The following is a 17,809-nucleotide window of genomic DNA, read 5'->3' as shown; positions in this document are numbered from 1 at the left end:
GCATAAATAATGAATACATGTCACATACTACAGTAGGTTTAGTCAACATAAATAGTTACTACAATTAATTGATAATTGAATAAAATTTCTGTAAATTTTTGAATGTATGTGGTTTGATTTAAACTTATATGAATTGTCTTCAAATTATATAATTTTTTTACAGAAAAATGTCTGGTATTGCAGTAAGTCGATTATTAGAAGAACGTAAAGCATGGAGGAAAAATCCTCCGTTTGTGAGTATTAATATGTTTAAAATACTAAATGTCTACATGTAATAATTTATAACAATTTTTTATCTCAAGGGTTTCGTAGCTAAACCAGCCAAAAATCAAGATGGTACATTGAACCTTATGGTTTGGGAATGCTATATACCTGGAAAAAAGGGTGTAAGTATTAATAATATTTTTTTATTTCATTATATACCTGTGTCTGATTGTGATTTCCAGGTACCAAAAAAATGGCCACTAAATTTAAAACATAATATTATGTTCTAGTTTTGAGCATACCTATATCAGTTTTCTAGCTATTTTATATAAATTAATTAATATAGTTAAAATCATTTTGTATAACTTTTAACATGATTTTCTGCATTTATAAAATTCTTATTGTTTATTACCTTAAGTATGAAAGCAACTTATATAATCACAAATAGAGCTTAATATTGTAAAATTAAATTGTATGGTTTTCACACTTTGATGACTGATGCTAACGCAATAGGCGATAAAGAACACACTACTCTTTCAAATTGTATTCAATGTTTTTATGTTTTCAATATAACTACCGTGGACTGCTATGTACAAGTCCATTTTATAGCCCCATGATATTTGTAACAAAATTTACCTATTTTTGAGAATATCTTTTATATTCGTAATTATAGTTCTAATTTTGTTTCAAAGTTTATGAGCCTTTCAAATTAATATAATAATAATAATTTTTTATTTTTGCAAATATGAATACAATACATTTCAAAAATAAAACAATAGACAGTATGCATCACTCCCTGTAAGCATTGCTTGTCTTAGGAGAGTAGAGTTCAGATTATAATTTTAGTATACATGTTATTATGTCAAAAATGTCAGAAAGAATAAACACAATTTAAGATTAAGCAAGGTATAAACATTTAACAAAATACGAGCTAAGATTTATATAAATAATATTGAAGTTAAGACTATACAAATATTATTTTTACATTACATTATTATTACATTATTCCATAACTAAAAATAAATTGAACCAAAGCAATGTAAATGATTCTCTTCATCTTAATATTAAAGTAGCATTTAACGTCTTTAAAAATAAAGAAAATTTTACGTAAATTGGAGATTAAATTATTAATATGACATGACCACTTTAATTTATAATCTAATGTAATACCAAGATATTTATATAATTCCACTTTTTCCAAAATATTACATTTACAGTTTATGTAGCCTATTGAACAAAATTTACAATCAAAAAAATGTAATTTTAGCTCAAAGTTATGATTTAATGAGTGCTCTTTGATTTTAAAAATCATATATTTAGATTTAGAAATATTAAGCATCAACATATGATTATCAAACCATACTTTAACACGGTAGCAAATTTGCTTTTTTCTATAAATCATTATAATTGCCACTATGTACCAATATGGCGGTATTATCAGAAAAACAAGAAATGTTTGAGTCATCAATTAAATTTAATAGACCATTTATATAAATAAGAAATAATATAGGCCCTAATACAGTTTCTTGTGGTACCCCATGCGTAATATTAACATGATCACTAATAACACCATTTAATCTGACAACCTGTGTTCTATTTCTTAAGTAGGATCTGATAAGATTTAATGTAGAACCTCTAATACCAGCATAATCCAGTTTTTTTATTAAAATATCATGATTAACCGAGTCCAAAGCTTTTTGAATATCAAGAAAGATGCCCATTACTTTATTTTTACAATCTATGTTCTCATGTGTTATGTATTAAACATGTGTACGCAACCGTTACATAGTGCGGAATGACTTTATTACAATTTTAGGTTAGACTATAATCATAACATAATAATAATAATAATAATAATAATAATATGATAACATCATAACATAATAATAATAATAATAATAATATGATAACATCATAACATCATCCTCTTTTTAAAATCTTTTTAAATAACATTATTTTTTTTTTTTTTTTACATTAAACAATAAAAGTAAATAGAAATAATAATATAGTACATAATAGTAAATAGAACATTAATACAACTTAATATTAACAACTAAGTAATATAACAAAATAATTATAAAACAAAACATGACAATAGTTAATTATCATAACCATATCTTTTTGTAACCTTCCTATTTCTCTCCGAACGACGCACAACTACACTCTCTTTACTTTTTGTTTCACTATGTAACGCATTACTTTTTGGTAATGTGTAATAAGCCTGATCTTTATCGATACTTCTAGGATACCTCAACTAATTCTTATGAACTATCCTAGTATTATTATTTAAGTCAATCACAAATAAATATTTGGTATACTGTTTAACTACTTTAGCTGGTAACCATTTACAATAATCTTTAAAATGATTCCTATATAATACTTTTTCATTTTTTTTAAAATAAATTTCACTGTTCTCATTCTCATAATACTTATTATTTTTAAGATTAAAACTTAATTTCTTTTTTTCTTTTACTGTAGCTTTACTTTTTGGATTTATTGATGACATAATAGACCTTAACTTATACGAAAACATACGATCAGCTGGAGACTGTGCTGTAACTGTTGAAGGCATAGTGTTATATACTGTAATGAACCTTACTACTTTTTCTTTAACAGTCAATTTACTTAATTCTCTATCTAAGATATACTTTTTAAAATACTTTTTAACAGTTTGAACCGCTCTTTCAGCCAAGCCGTTGGACTGACTATGAAATGGAGGTGTTTTTGTTATTTTAATATTACTTTGATTACCATAGCTGTTAAATAACCATGAACCAAAAGGAGGACCATTGTCTGATACGATCTCTTCAGGTAACCCAAAAAATGCAAACACTTCCTGCAACTCCCTAATTAACGATTCACAATTTGTTTTTCTTAACAGTTTCTTTACTATATATTTGCTATATGCATCAATCACAACCAAAAACGTATTGCCTTCCAAATGAAAGAAATCTACATGCACTCTTTGCCATGGCTTAACTACCATAGGCCATTTTGATATAACTTTTTCTTTACTTACATTAGAAGTCTGATCACATATTTCACATCCTTTACTAAATTCTTCTATATCTGTATTCATATTTTTCCACCATAATACACTTCTTGCTGCCATTTTCATTCTTACTATACCTTCATGATCTTTATGTAGTATCTTTAAAATGTTCTTTTTTAATACCTCTGGCACTACAATCCTGTCACCAAAAAATAAGCAATCATCCTGTGTACTTAAACTATCTTTTAACTTTAAATAATACTTAATCTCACTTTCTACTTTTCTAGGCCAACCTTGTAATACATAGTTATAAACTTTGAATAATATTTTATCTTTCTTTAACGCTTCTACTACATCTGCAGTACTTAAACTAAATTCATTTGTTATACATAATCTACTAATAACATCATCTTCTATATCAGTACCTGTACTTAATGGTAATCTACTTAACGCATCGACATGGACCATTTGTTTACTTGATCTATACTGAAATTCATACTCATACATAGATAACAATACTGCCCATCTCTGTAATCTTGATGCTGCAACCACTGCTGTACCTTTCTGTGGACTAAATATTTCTCTTAACGCTTGAGCATCTGAACATAATGTGAATTTGTTACCATATATATATTTATGAAATTTTTTCAATGCAAACACTATTGCCAACGCTTCTCTGTGTAACTGAGAATATTTTTGTTCTGCTGGAGATAATGAACTTGATGCAAATAACACTGGTTTTTCTACCCCATCAACTACTTGAGACAAAATTGCCCCAACACCATATGGTGAACCATCTGCACATACTACTATAGGCTTTTTTTGATCATAAATTTCTAATACTTGATTTTGTAACAACAATGTTTTACTTTTTTCAAAAACTTCTTGACACTTATCGCTCCACACAAATTTAACATCTTTCCTTAGTAATTTATATAAGTCATGTAATTCACTACTCAGATTAGGAATAAATTTTCCATAATAATTTAATAATCCTAAATAAGCTTGCAATTCAGTCACATTATTAGGTGCCCTAGCCTCTTTAATAGCTTCCAATTTCTTTATTTGTGGACGAATACCTTTATTCGACAACGTATGTCCTAAATAATCAACTTCCTTTTCAAAAAATTTACATTTATCCACATTAATAGAAACATTAAATTTATTTAATCTATCTAAAACCAAATCTAACTTTTGTTTACATTTCTCAACAGTGTTTTCACCTATTAATATATCATCTAAATAACAAAACACATTTTCCAACCCTAACAATATCTGATCCATGGTAGACTGAAAAATAGCTGGTGCACTAGCTACACCGAATGTTAACCTTGTAAATCTAAATAAACCTTTTAAAGTATTTATTGTCAAATATTCTTTAGAACTTGATGATAACTCTAATTGTTGATAAGCTCCAGACAAATCTAACACACAAAAAACTGTACAACTCGCCATACTTGCAAACAAATCCTCAATATTAGGTAAGGGGTAATGCTGTGTTTGTATAAATTTATTAATCGTCACCTTACAATCCACACATATTCTTATACTTCCATTCTTTTTAGGTACGATTACTATAGGACTAGCCCATTCACTGAATTTAACTGGTTCTAAAATACCTTCATTCACTAATCTATCAATTTCTATGTTTACCTTTTCTCTCAATTTAAATGGTACTGTATAAGCTTTATGAAAAATTGGTTTAACATTATCCTTTAACACTATTTCAGCTTTATAATTTTTTATTACCTGATTCGACGACTTAGGAATGATATTTGGGTATTTAACAGCTAATGTATCCAAATTACTACTACTTTTTGAAACTTGATTGAACTGAAGAACATTTCTCCAACTTGGATATAGTCTATCCAACCAAGCTCGACCCAAGAGTGGTACACACGGTTTTTTACTTTTTATGACAAATAATTCTAAACAAACAGTTTTGCTTTCAATGTCACCGCGCAGCCTCACGTTAACCAACAGTTTTCCCAATAACTTAACATTTTCTCCTGTAACTGATACAAATTTAACTACAACATCAATTAATGGTACAAAAGAAAACATTTTTAAATACATATCTTCACTTATTAATGATGCACATGCGCCTGAGTCTACTTCCATTTCTACTTCATTATCCTGGACTATCACCGTGACTAGCAATGGACTGCCTGACTTCTGCACTGAATTTATTCTGTCTTCCATTTTTGATTCCACATAACACTGCATCTGCTCCAATTCTTCTGATAACTCATGTACACTGTTTTTTTCTGATGATACAGAATCACTACTTCGATACTTCTGTTTACTAAATTTGCTTCTACTTGAACTCCTGGCTCTGAACTTGCTCTGATTCATTTTACTGTAGAAACAATACTTTGCAATATGTCCTACTTTGTCACAATTTCTGCACTTCCAATTTTTAACTGGACACTCTTCCTTACTAGAATGTGATCCACCACATCTAGTACATTTGCCGTCCCTTTTATCGACACTTTTTGATCGGCTTGTATGAAAATTACTGCTTTTTGGTCGTACTGTAAACTGATTCATACTCTGACCTTTTACATCTTTTTCAGCTAACTCCCAGTTTATAGCTATGGCACAAGCTGATTCAAACGACAATGTTGACTCTTTCAACAGTATGGCACGTAATTTATTATCACGTACTCCGAATACTAAACGATCGCGTAAAGCTTGATTCAAAAAATTTTCAAACTTACATTTTTGCGCTTTTGCTTTTAATTCTACTATATATTCTGACATCGGTTGACCCGACTTCTGATCTTCCTTAAAAAACTTATAACGTTCAGATATTTCATTCACATCAGGCGTAAAATGCTTTTTCAAAACTGTTATCAGCTCCTCGAACGTCTTCTTTACTGGATCCCCCGGAAATATTTGTTTTTTTAATGTTGAATACGTTTCTTGACCGATGAACGTTAACAAAAATGCAACTTTTTTATCCACTTTAATTTCATTTAAAACAAAATATTGTTCTAAACGTTCCGCGTACTCACAAAAATCGTCACCAGGCATATACGACTCTACTTGCCCTAACATTGTTACTTTAAACTGTAACTGGTTTAACACTTTAACTAACTGATCACACGCACGTGGTTTTTCATCATCTTCGTCGCCAATGTTATGTATTAAACATGTGTACGCAACCGTTACATAGTGCGGAATGACTTTATTACAATTTTAGGTTAGACTATAATCATAACATAATAATAATAATAATAATAATAATAATAATATGATAACATCATAACATAATAATAATAATAATAATAATATGATAACATCATAACATCATGAACAAATTTATTAAGAATAAGCAGAGGATCCATAGTTGATTTACTTAGAAGAAATCCAAATTAATTACTAGAGAAAAATTCTGTTAAAAAAATCTAATATTCTGGACTTCAGGTATTTATTTTATTCATTACCAATATCAACATTTTCATTCTTAATTAAACCATTAGTACCTAAAATATTATTTATATGAACATTGTTATTTTTATGCTTGCCAGTAACATTGTTAATAATTCCCCACATCTTTTTAGAGTCCTTTGAAGCATTCTGTATCTTATCAAAGTAATACATTTCCTTCATTTTTCTAATTAGCATATTTAGTAAGTTTCTATAAATTGAGAAAGTTTTTTTCAAAGCAATATTGAAAGGAGATTTTTTTAGATTAAATGATACTTTTTCTTTATGTCTAATTGATACCACAAAGCCACGAGTCATCCATTCTTTAAGCTTACAAAATTTATTAATATTAACATGAATGAATTTCACTGTACTAGAAAAATTAATTTAGGAGTTCAATTTATTATTATATATGTTAATTAATGTATCAACATCACTAATAATAGACAAACATGACCAGTTATCATCTTTTAACATATTATTTAAAAGTACAAAATCAATTTTAGTATATTGTTTTAAATTATTTTTAGTATGGGTAGTGTTGATTTTACCATAGTCTATGTTAATGATAGTTGCAAAATGATCTGTAATATCACATTTAAGTATTATAGGATTAATATTATCTATTTCAAAGTTTTTGACAAAAACATGATCAATACAAGTGGCTGAATTTTTTACTACCCATTTATACAGGATAAAAAAAAATGACTTGCTAAGATATTGAGGTATTCAATAGTTTTTGTATTATTGTTTAAGATATTAATATTTAAATCTCCACATATAATTACGTATTGCTTACTATCAAATTTGGATAAATATAAATTGAAATTAATTAAAAAGTCATCAACATTATCATTGGGCGATTTAATTCCACATATTGTTAAGTGCTTACTTCTAATAAATAGTGATTCTTCTAAAGCATAACAATTTTTTATAATGTGTTTATTTGCATTTAAAACCAGAATATTATCTTTAATAAACATAGTAACAACATCATTTTTATTGAGCAAACCCGTTGAGTTAATATCAATATAACCATTTAAATTGAAGTTAAAATCATGCAATAACCATGTTTCACATAAAATTATAACATCAAAAACACAGTTATGAGCATTTAAATATAACACGAGTTCATCTAGATGTGCATTAATACTACTAATGTTTAAAGAAAATACAGATATATTATTATCATTAATAAAAAATTAACTTAAATCTTTTAAGACTCTACTGTTTATATGATAACTACAAAATAATTTATCTTAAATATCAAGAAAGTCATTGTTATGAACCATACGATAATAGATATGTAAATACAAACGTTGTTCTAGTACAATATAAAAGATTAAGATAAGAAACAGTCATCAAATTTACTATTGATATCTATGTGTTGTAATTGCAGCAGTGAAACGACTTAGATAAACTTATCTCCATATGATTTCTTCATAAATACACCTTCTGAAGTAGACCACACATATTTAAACGAATACTCCCTAGCCAGGAGTTTGGAAACCCAAAATAACTTTTGATTAGTTGTGGTTAATTCATGATTTATAAAAACCATTTTGTCAGGGAACGAGCCGTATATTTTAACAGTTTTTAAGGGGTTTTATTCTTGTAACAATTTTTAACTTTTAAAGGTATCTCGTCTTTGATTTTTTTATTTTTAAAGCAAACAACCAGATTACCATTTTCCTTTTTTGTATTCATTCGGAATGCATTAATAATTTCATCAGTCTGACAATCGACATTTAAAATAGATGATACTTTTTGTAATATTAGTTTGATTTTTATCTTTTGTTGTAGAAATTCCAATTATGATAATATTATTTCCCAAAATTTTTTGTTCAATTTGATTATTTTGACCTTTTAACATATCTACCTGCTTTCCAATGTTAGCCTGTTTTATTTCCTTTTGTGAAATTTTTTAGTTAATATTTTTAACAGATTCTGATATTAATTCAAATTGATCTGTACATTGAAAATTTCAAGCCTGTGATTATTTATTTTTGAATTACAATAGTAAAACAATATCAACTTTGTCAAAAACAGTCTTGTGTAATAATTCTAGTTTTACATAGGTTTTTCATATTTTTTTTTTTGTTTTTTCCATTTATTTTGAAAAGTACTAGAAAAAGAGACTTATCAAATTTATAGTACATTTAATTTGCTACCAGAAACCTCCATTGAAGTTTAGAATCGAAGAATTTTTTTCTTTTATAATGTATCTTCAGACCCAAAAATATATGATATAATATATATATAAAAATCACTTGAATCCATATATTTAATGTCTGTTTGGAATTAAAAGAAAATAATGTCCTATGTATGTATTTATTACATTTTAAATAATTTTTATATTAATATTTTTATTTAGACTCCTTGGGAAAATGGATCGTATTTCTTACGTATGACTTTCATGGACGATTACCCATCGAGTCCACCAAAATGCAGATTTCAACCTCCATTATTCCATCCCAATGTTTACCCATCCGGTAAATATAATATAAGCTATCTTAATTATTCATATGTATAATATAATTTAAAAATTCAATTTGTAAATATTAATCATGATTATTCAGGTACTGTGTGCTTATCACTGTTGGACGAAGAAAAAGATTGGCGTCCAGCTATTTCTATTAAGCAGTTATTGTTAGGGATACAAGATCTTTTAAATGAACCCAATATCAGAGATCCTGCTCAGGCTGAAGCCTATCATATTTTTTGGTAATTACTTTTTAATATAAAATATAAGTTTTAAAAAAATTTAAACGCTATGTTTATTTTTATAACTTTTTTTTAGCCAAAATCGTGGAGAATATTTTAATCGTGTCCGAGCACAAGCCAAAGCGATGTCCAGACCATAGTTATAGTTGTCAGAGAGAAGATTATGCATTAATTTGATTACCCTACTAAAATATTAACAATCCTCAATATATTTTTCACTTCTGTAAATCAATAAAAAGTATCCAAATGTATCATTACCAACATTAAACATTAGCCTTCTTATTTTTTTTTACATTAAAAGATTAAATTCTTTTATTTTATTTTATTATAGCTGTACTATTCAGGGTTTCCGAATGGAACGCAAAAAAAACGGTTAAAGAATATTATTGTTGTTCATAAACCAAAATATAATGGAACGAAACCAAATATTTAATTTAGTTTATGGGTCCTTCATATGAAATAACATAATAAACTATTAAGTTTACTAAACTTTTTCATTAAAAACGTTTAATCTTTTAAGTTCTTTAAATAATTTACATGAGAAGCATCATAACCTATTAAGTTCTTTGAACAATTACTAGAAAAACCTTATACCCTATTAAGTTCTTTGAAAAATTACTAGAAAAACGTTATAACTCATTAAGTTTTTTGAACAGTTTAAAGAAAAACGTTATAACCTATTAAGTTCTTTGAACAATTACATGAAGAATGTAATAAGTTAAAATGTTCTTCAAACTTTGAAAATAACGTTATGAATTTTTTTTTATCTTTTTGACTATTTTGGATTTAAAATTATTTAAGAATAGTTAGTACTTTAATATCAAAATCTAAAACTTAAATTGCATCTAGTCCTATCTTTACTAATAACTAAGGTAAGGAATACAACAGTATAACCCAACAGTATCATGTGACTTTGAAAGAGCTAAAGAAGCTTCAGCCAAAATAAATCCAATAGCCGATCATTTATTTTTGAAACATAAGATGATATAATATGATGATGATATAGATTCTAGGTAATAAGTTATTATGAGTAATAATATAGTAACCTAATACATTAATTAATAATAATAATAATAATAAATAAATAATAATCAACGAATTCTTTAAATATATAAGAATAGGTACTGTAGATTAACTTTTATCAAATAAATAGTTTAATCGTAACCATTATGTCTTCCAGTAAACTGGGGTTCATCCTATTTTGTTGATAATTTAATATGAATTTCAAACTGGAGAAAAGACCGTTCTGACTGACCTATTTAACAAAAAAAAAAAATTAACTTTAGGTATTATAATATTATAATGAACATTATATTACATTTAAATATTTATATTTTTTTGGAACTAAAATACGAGTATTATTAAAAATCAAAGATTATAAAATTGTGTAGGACAGATTGTCGTAAATCATAGTTTTTATAATATAAATAATTGGCCATTGTTGTAGTTGCCTACTTGAGTAGATGGTAATGCTAAAGCAACTAAACATCCATACATACATCAATGGATATATTTTTTTAAGTCTTGACCAAATATCCATAGGGTTTTTGCTTTTGTCTTCCCTAGGAAGTTGCATAAAATTTACAACTTCCCTTTGAATGTTTAACACAACTTAATGTAATATATATATTATTGATAATATCTATTATCTAAAATGTCCAGAGAACGTAAAACAAACATTTAAAAGTGGCCTGGTGTTCTGGGCTTTTGGCTGGTGCCACTAGTTCCCGGATGGGTGACCACGAGAGTTTTAGTGTAAAATCTTAGCTACGCATACACGTGTTCAAACAACTTTACCTTTCCACTACAGTAACCGGCTAATGACCACAGTTATCAAAGCCTTAACTCAAATAAAAAAAATCTAAGACATTTTTAACAATCTTTAGTTTTTATGAAACATTGAAGAGGATAAACAATGTAAATCGTAAATCGTAATTATAAGGTACCTACTGAAGTACTTAAACGGTATAAAGCTTAACTTATATGAAATTATAGGCGTGCAAATATTTAAGTTTCAGATCAAAATGTATAATCTTAGTTTTAACTTTTAAAACTGTTCATAAATGTATTTGTATTCTATAATTTATTTATGTCGGTATAATGGTATAGGTATAATGGTACCTAAAATTTAACAAAATATTATTTTATTTAGTGCCTGCCCTTATTGTCTCTATCTTACAAACGTTACATATAACAATTCAAAAATCGGAACATATTACTCTAAAACGTTCTTCTGATTAAATATTGCAGAACGTAGAACTTAAAAGCGTTCGAGAACGAGTGTTACTGTACAACGTTATTCTGATAAAATGTTCAAAAACGTATTATTTCAAAATGTTCTTATGATTTAATGTTCAAGAACGTATTATTTCAAAACGTTTTTCCGATTAAATTTACAAGAACAAATAACTTAACAATGTTTATTCGGTCCATCATTCAAGAACTTAAAATTTTTTAGAGTTTTTTAGGCAACATTTTAACGTTTTCTAGTAAAATGTTCGGTGAACTATTTAATTTATAATGTTATAAAATAATCATATTAAATAATAAATAATCCATATTTATTTAAAGCATTACATTAAAAATAATAAGTGTATACAGTATAATTTGATTATTATAAAATCTTAAATGTTTAATTTTTGTATTTCTTAGAGGATATAATTGTAAATAAAACATTATATCATAACATTTTATCTTATATTTATAAATTTATAATGTATTGTAATAAAATGTAAAGGTAAGATTTAGGACATCACGCGTTTCTTGTGTAGACATCTTAATTATATTTCTAGTTATTTTAAGTTAATTACAGTTACAAATACCAGTTCAAAATAACGTTTTTTTAAATAAAAAAAATGGGTGGGTGGGTGGGTGGGTAAATTTGTTAATTGCATGTATTCTCAAAATACCTCTTTACGCCACTTCTTTCCACATTAGATGACGATAAATTTACAATAGGTATATAATAGAGTAGGTATGTACTAATGTTTTATTTTATTTTAATTTATTATTATTAAGAAGCACAAAAGTAGTTTTAAAAGATAATTAAGCATCGTTTATTAATGAATAGTTGACATACAGGTTCTATCTAAGAGTTTTCCATATGTGAGCTGATTGGTTTGAGGATGTGGAAGTTGTCTGAAACTGCCAGTCACAGAAATATTTTATACTAACTAGCTATATTAATATAATATTATAGATAACAAAACAAAAATATAATATGCATATTTTTTTTACATATAACACTTTTAAACATGTTTTTGTTTTTAAGAAATATATACCTGCATTAAAAATATGTATATATTTAATACTGTTATTTATAATCAGGATGAAAACCACAAAAAAAAAAAATGTATTATTGATTTTGAATTTGATTTTTAAAACAAAAAACTAACACTTAATTATTTATCGTATTATTAATTAGCAATTACCATCATGCTTGGGGTATTACGTTCAACTTCAACATTGTCATTGGACTGTTTTTGAAATGCTGAAATGTTCTCAAATTTGTTTCCCATGTATCTTTTTGCGTTAGATGTCTATAATAATTAAACAATATATAACAAACACATTTTATTTAATAATATGGCCCGCTAATGACAAGGGGGAACCACCAAATGACACCACTTTCTTTGAGTATGCCTATAAAATAAAATATGATGCTTTCCACAGAAAGACAATTAATTACCATGTAGTCATTAATATACACAATACCTACTTTTAAATTGAGGGTGGTGGGCTTGGTAATTATATAAAAAATTGTTACAATCATAAAAAGTGAAAAATGGAAGATGATGATGCATACATGTTATTCTACATTCTTTCATATTCACTTCTACGTTCCTATTGACCCCCATCCTACCTACGTAGTAACTAGTAAGAACTTCTAAGTCCTATTATAGGTAGGTAACTTAATCAAATGTACGTAACCTCTTATCAGCAAAAATTACTTAAATACTTTCTAAATGTGTAATCAACAACTATTTGAAGAATCAAGGTTCGTAAATATATTCACATGCGTATATACATGTATGGAACATACGACATAATATTTCAGTGAAAATTTCATGTGTCTAAGGTTATTTGTTTTAGAGTTACACCAAGACCGATTTTGCGTATACCTAATTAATTTTTTTTTGTTATCCACGGTGCTTTGGAAAATTTCTGGTAATTTTAAATGTTGACATCCCCAAGAATCAACAAGATTCACTTTTCAACCGAACAAGATACTGAAGTTGAAAATCAAATTATTATTTCAATTATTGATTTCATTATAGGTTATTACTTATTATTGTTATAAAAAATAATATATTAGGCCGTCTGATCTATTTCTTTTTAGTTTCGATCAGTCGGTACCTACTGTAATGATAACCATTAGCAACTTTTTATAATTAATTGCCAACAAGAATGACATCATTGTTTAATCTTCATTATATATATTTTATCGTAAATTAAATGTCCTTATCTACATAATAATATTATTATCTCCTTGTACATACATAATCCTTGTATATTAATATATACAAATAATAGATTATATAATATGATTAAATAGGTATACACGTATATGTTATAAGGTTTATATACTATTTTTGCGCGTTTGGTACCTACTACAATACATGGCCAAATGTAAACTCCTACATAGGTATTTTTACCTGAAAAAAATATAGGGTAATATCGCACTCTCCAACATTTTATTTGAATACATGATTTTGGAATTGAAAAGCTCAAAAAATAATTTCTAAATAATAATAAGCTAAATGTTATGATGTGAAAATCATAAAAAAATATAATTATAGATAAAATACAAACATTTTGTTCATGATTTATTTTAATACGATTAATATTTAAGTTTTTATTTATATAGGTAGCTAAATTGATTTTTTTTAAATTGTTTTTTTTTTTGCAAGACAGATATTTAATTTTTAATTTATATGTCAAAAATATGAAGACATTTTTTTTCTAATGATTTATTTTTTTAACATTATTCTGATTTACCAGTCATTTGGGTTTTCAACCAAATGGTACTACAACGAAAGCCACTCTTTTAAATTAATTTCCAACAAGAATGACATCATCGTTTAATCTTCATTACTTACATAATATATTTTATTGTATATTAATAATGTCCTTATCTACATTCGTTTTTCTCTAGCCTTAGACGACACCCATTGGCCAGATCTCGACCACAGTAGGTACTCTCGCGGCGTATGTCCCCGGCTGACACTTATGACTCATACGTAGAGGATTATATTTTACTTGTATAGGTATTTAGTAAAATATTTTGTATTTTAAATAATATATATTCTTTCTAAATCTATTTTTTCTTATTTCATTCATCGAACATATGAAAAATCTGCAGTTAGGGTAAGTTAATTTACTATACAATTTATTATTAAATCCTTATGTATATAATATATTATGTATTGTGTACAAGTAGTATATATGTACCATTCCTGGCGCAATGCATTATATCATTAATAAAAGATCACAAAGAAAATAATATGCAAAAAGATCAGAAAATTGAAATGCAATAATAATTAAAATATTTTTTACAAAACTTATTTTATTATTAATTAAAAATTGAAATGTAATATTTTATTAATAATTAAAAAATCAAAATGCAATAATAATTAAAACACTTTTCACAAAATTGAATTGCAAAATCCCCCAAAATATTTTTCACAAAAAAATATATTATTAATAATTAAAAATCGAAATGCAATAATAATTACAATGTTTTTCATAAAATCCCCCAAAAAATTTTTAACAAAATTTAAATATATTAATAATTAAAATATTTTTTACATTCATGACCTATTATTAACAATATATTCGTGAATTGCATTAATAATTAAAATATTTTTCACAAAATTGAATTGCAAAATACAGGTACAGCTTCCGAACACAAAATGCCTAGAATATAACTATATTATTTGTTCGATATTTCACGCGTGTCCGAATGGGGCACGCGTCATAAAAATTCAAAAATCTTTGAAAACAATTTTTCACTATGATACTATGAGGGGAACCTATAAAGAATTAAAATCAAAAATGTTTAATGAACATTCTAACATATGCCACAACGGAGTTATACTTAAATGAAAAATATGAAGCGGGGTAAACTTTTAATATGTAGTGTTATGTAGCCATTGGAGACTGAGGTAGATAGATATTAAGGTGATAATGTAGGCCGCACCACGTGACAACTTACATTCACATGTAAATCACCAATCGTCCGAAGCACTACAATTACCGGCCCTATGATACCCCCACCTAATTTCAAATCCTACTACGAGAGCAAACACAGTAGAAACAAATCATATTGACAATTTTATGCAGCGCTACAAAAAACCGTCACGCGATTGAAAAAAAATATATTTCTATTATAATAAATAATAGAAATGGAAAATTTGAAAAAAAAATTTTAAATAAATACAACGATCAATATGAGTTTGTTAAACTATGTGATTTAGAAAAAGGAAAAAAATATGAGGTTACTCGTTTCAAATATATTGATACAACTTATGGTAAAACAATAGTTGTTATATTGGATAATAAATTTCAAGTATTTTTACTAAATAGATATTTAGAGGTGTTTACAAAAGAAAATATTTCATTATATAATCAAAAATCGAAAAATTAATTTAATCTTATTTATAATGGATTGAAAAATTTAGATAATGAAAATACAATGCATATGATAAAATTTGATAAAATTATTAAAATAAAATATAATTACTTTTATAAATGGTCTTTATAAAAGTTAAAAATGGTTGTATTTGTTTACCAGAAAAATATTACAATAATAAAAATAATTATAAAATAGGTCTGGATTCAATGTTTTTAAAAGGTTTTTTGGTAATTGAATTATTAATATTGAAACAGATTGTAAAATACAAATTCTTGATAAATTTATAGAAATAAATAAGGGGGAATATAGTATAACAGAATTAAACAAACTATTTAAACCTATAGTGTTATCTTATGTTAATAAAAAATTTTAGATAAAAACTCCTTGTCATTATAATTTAGATGAAAAATTAAAAAAAATATTTAGGTTTTCAAAACATAACAATTGATTTTTCATTACTTATTAATAAATCAACAATGTATGTTCCTACTTCCGATGAAAAATATATTAATTTAGAGAAAGAATGTAAAATTATAATAAGTAAAGATGATGAAAATTCAAATAATATTTATAAAATACCCATTGGTATTTATTCAATAGATGAATTAGAATCAATATTGAATGTTGATAAAAAGACGATTTTATAACACTTACAATAAATGATAAAAATAAATTAGATATTAATACTAACTTTTATAATTATAATATGGATGAATATTTATTAGCATTCTTTAATTCTGTAGGCAGTAAACCAGACACAAATTTCACAATTTTTTATACAAAAGATTTTTTTTGAAATTTGAATGGTGTTATAACAAGTCAAAGTAATGAAATTAGAACTATAATAAAAGGAAACTATTCAATTGAACAATAGAATAATATATTACCTTCAGATATTAAATTACAAAATGATAAAAATTGCATTACATTAACTTCAAAAACTGATTTTTTGTTGGACCAAAATTTTAAATTAATTTTAGAGATTGAAAAGATGTATTTTTTATATAAAAACATTGGAGACAACTTAAATAATAATATAAATAAACGATAATTAGATGTACATTGCAATATAATTGAAAAACCTTTTACATCTGTTAAGGATAGTAATCACAATGAGGAAGATCTTTTGTATAATTTTTATTATGGTGAAAATAATCCATATATAAAAACTAATCCAATAATGTACATACCAATTAAAGGACATTTTCAAGAAATAGTAATAGATATTATAGATGAAAATGGTAAAAAATATGTTTTTGATGATAATGATTTTATTGTTCATCTTGATTTAATTAAAGAATAAATATTAAATTATTTTTCAATAGAAAATAATAGTCAGTAGGGACTATCACCCCTGTTTTTCTTATATTTTTCCATTAATTACAAACAACTTGGTAAATATTTTCCTGAAGAACATTTAAATTAAGTTACTAGAAAGTTAGCTTATCCTTATGAGTATATGGATTGTTCAGAAAAATTTAATGAAACATGTTTACCCCCTATTGAAAAATTTTATAGTACTCTCACTGATAAAAATACAACAATAGATGAATATGAAAACTCACAGAAAATGTGGAAAGTGTTTAATATACAAAATCTTTGTGACTTTACTAGTTTATATAACAAGATCAATGTTTTATTATTAACAGATATAATGGAAAATTGTAGAGATATTTCTTTAAAAAATTATAAATTAGATCCTCTATGGTATTTAACAACACCAGGATTTGCATGGGATTCTATGTAAGGAATGACAAATGTAAAATTAGATTTATTAACAGATGTAGATCAAATTTTGATGTTTGGATCTGGAATCAGAGGTG

At 25.9% G+C, this 17,809-nt stretch overlaps 1 protein-coding gene across 1 annotated transcript in view; it reads left to right on the top strand.

Moving 5' to 3' along the window:
• LOC132934553 (SUMO-conjugating enzyme UBC9-B-like) overlaps positions 1-9,620 on the top strand; it is a 29,792-nt gene extending 20,172 nt beyond the window's left edge. The window contains exons 2-6 of the mRNA XM_061000875.1: positions 164-233; positions 303-386; positions 9,003-9,120; positions 9,208-9,352; positions 9,429-9,620. Of these exons, the coding sequence (XP_060856858.1) occupies positions 168-233; positions 303-386; positions 9,003-9,120; positions 9,208-9,352; positions 9,429-9,492 (477 nt within the window). The 5' untranslated portion in view covers positions 164-167 and the 3' untranslated portion in view covers positions 9,493-9,620. The remainder of the gene's footprint in view (positions 1-163; positions 234-302; positions 387-9,002; positions 9,121-9,207; positions 9,353-9,428) is intronic.
• Positions 9,621-17,809: the final 8,189 nt, after the last annotated feature.

The sequence above is a fragment of the Metopolophium dirhodum genome, chromosome 1, assembly GCF_019925205.1.
Source record: "Metopolophium dirhodum isolate CAU chromosome 1, ASM1992520v1, whole genome shotgun sequence".
Classification (NCBI taxonomy): Eukaryota; Metazoa; Arthropoda; class Insecta; order Hemiptera; family Aphididae; genus Metopolophium; species Metopolophium dirhodum.
Note: the sequence above shows the minus strand (reverse complement) of the source record. Positions and strands in the feature narration are given on the sequence as shown.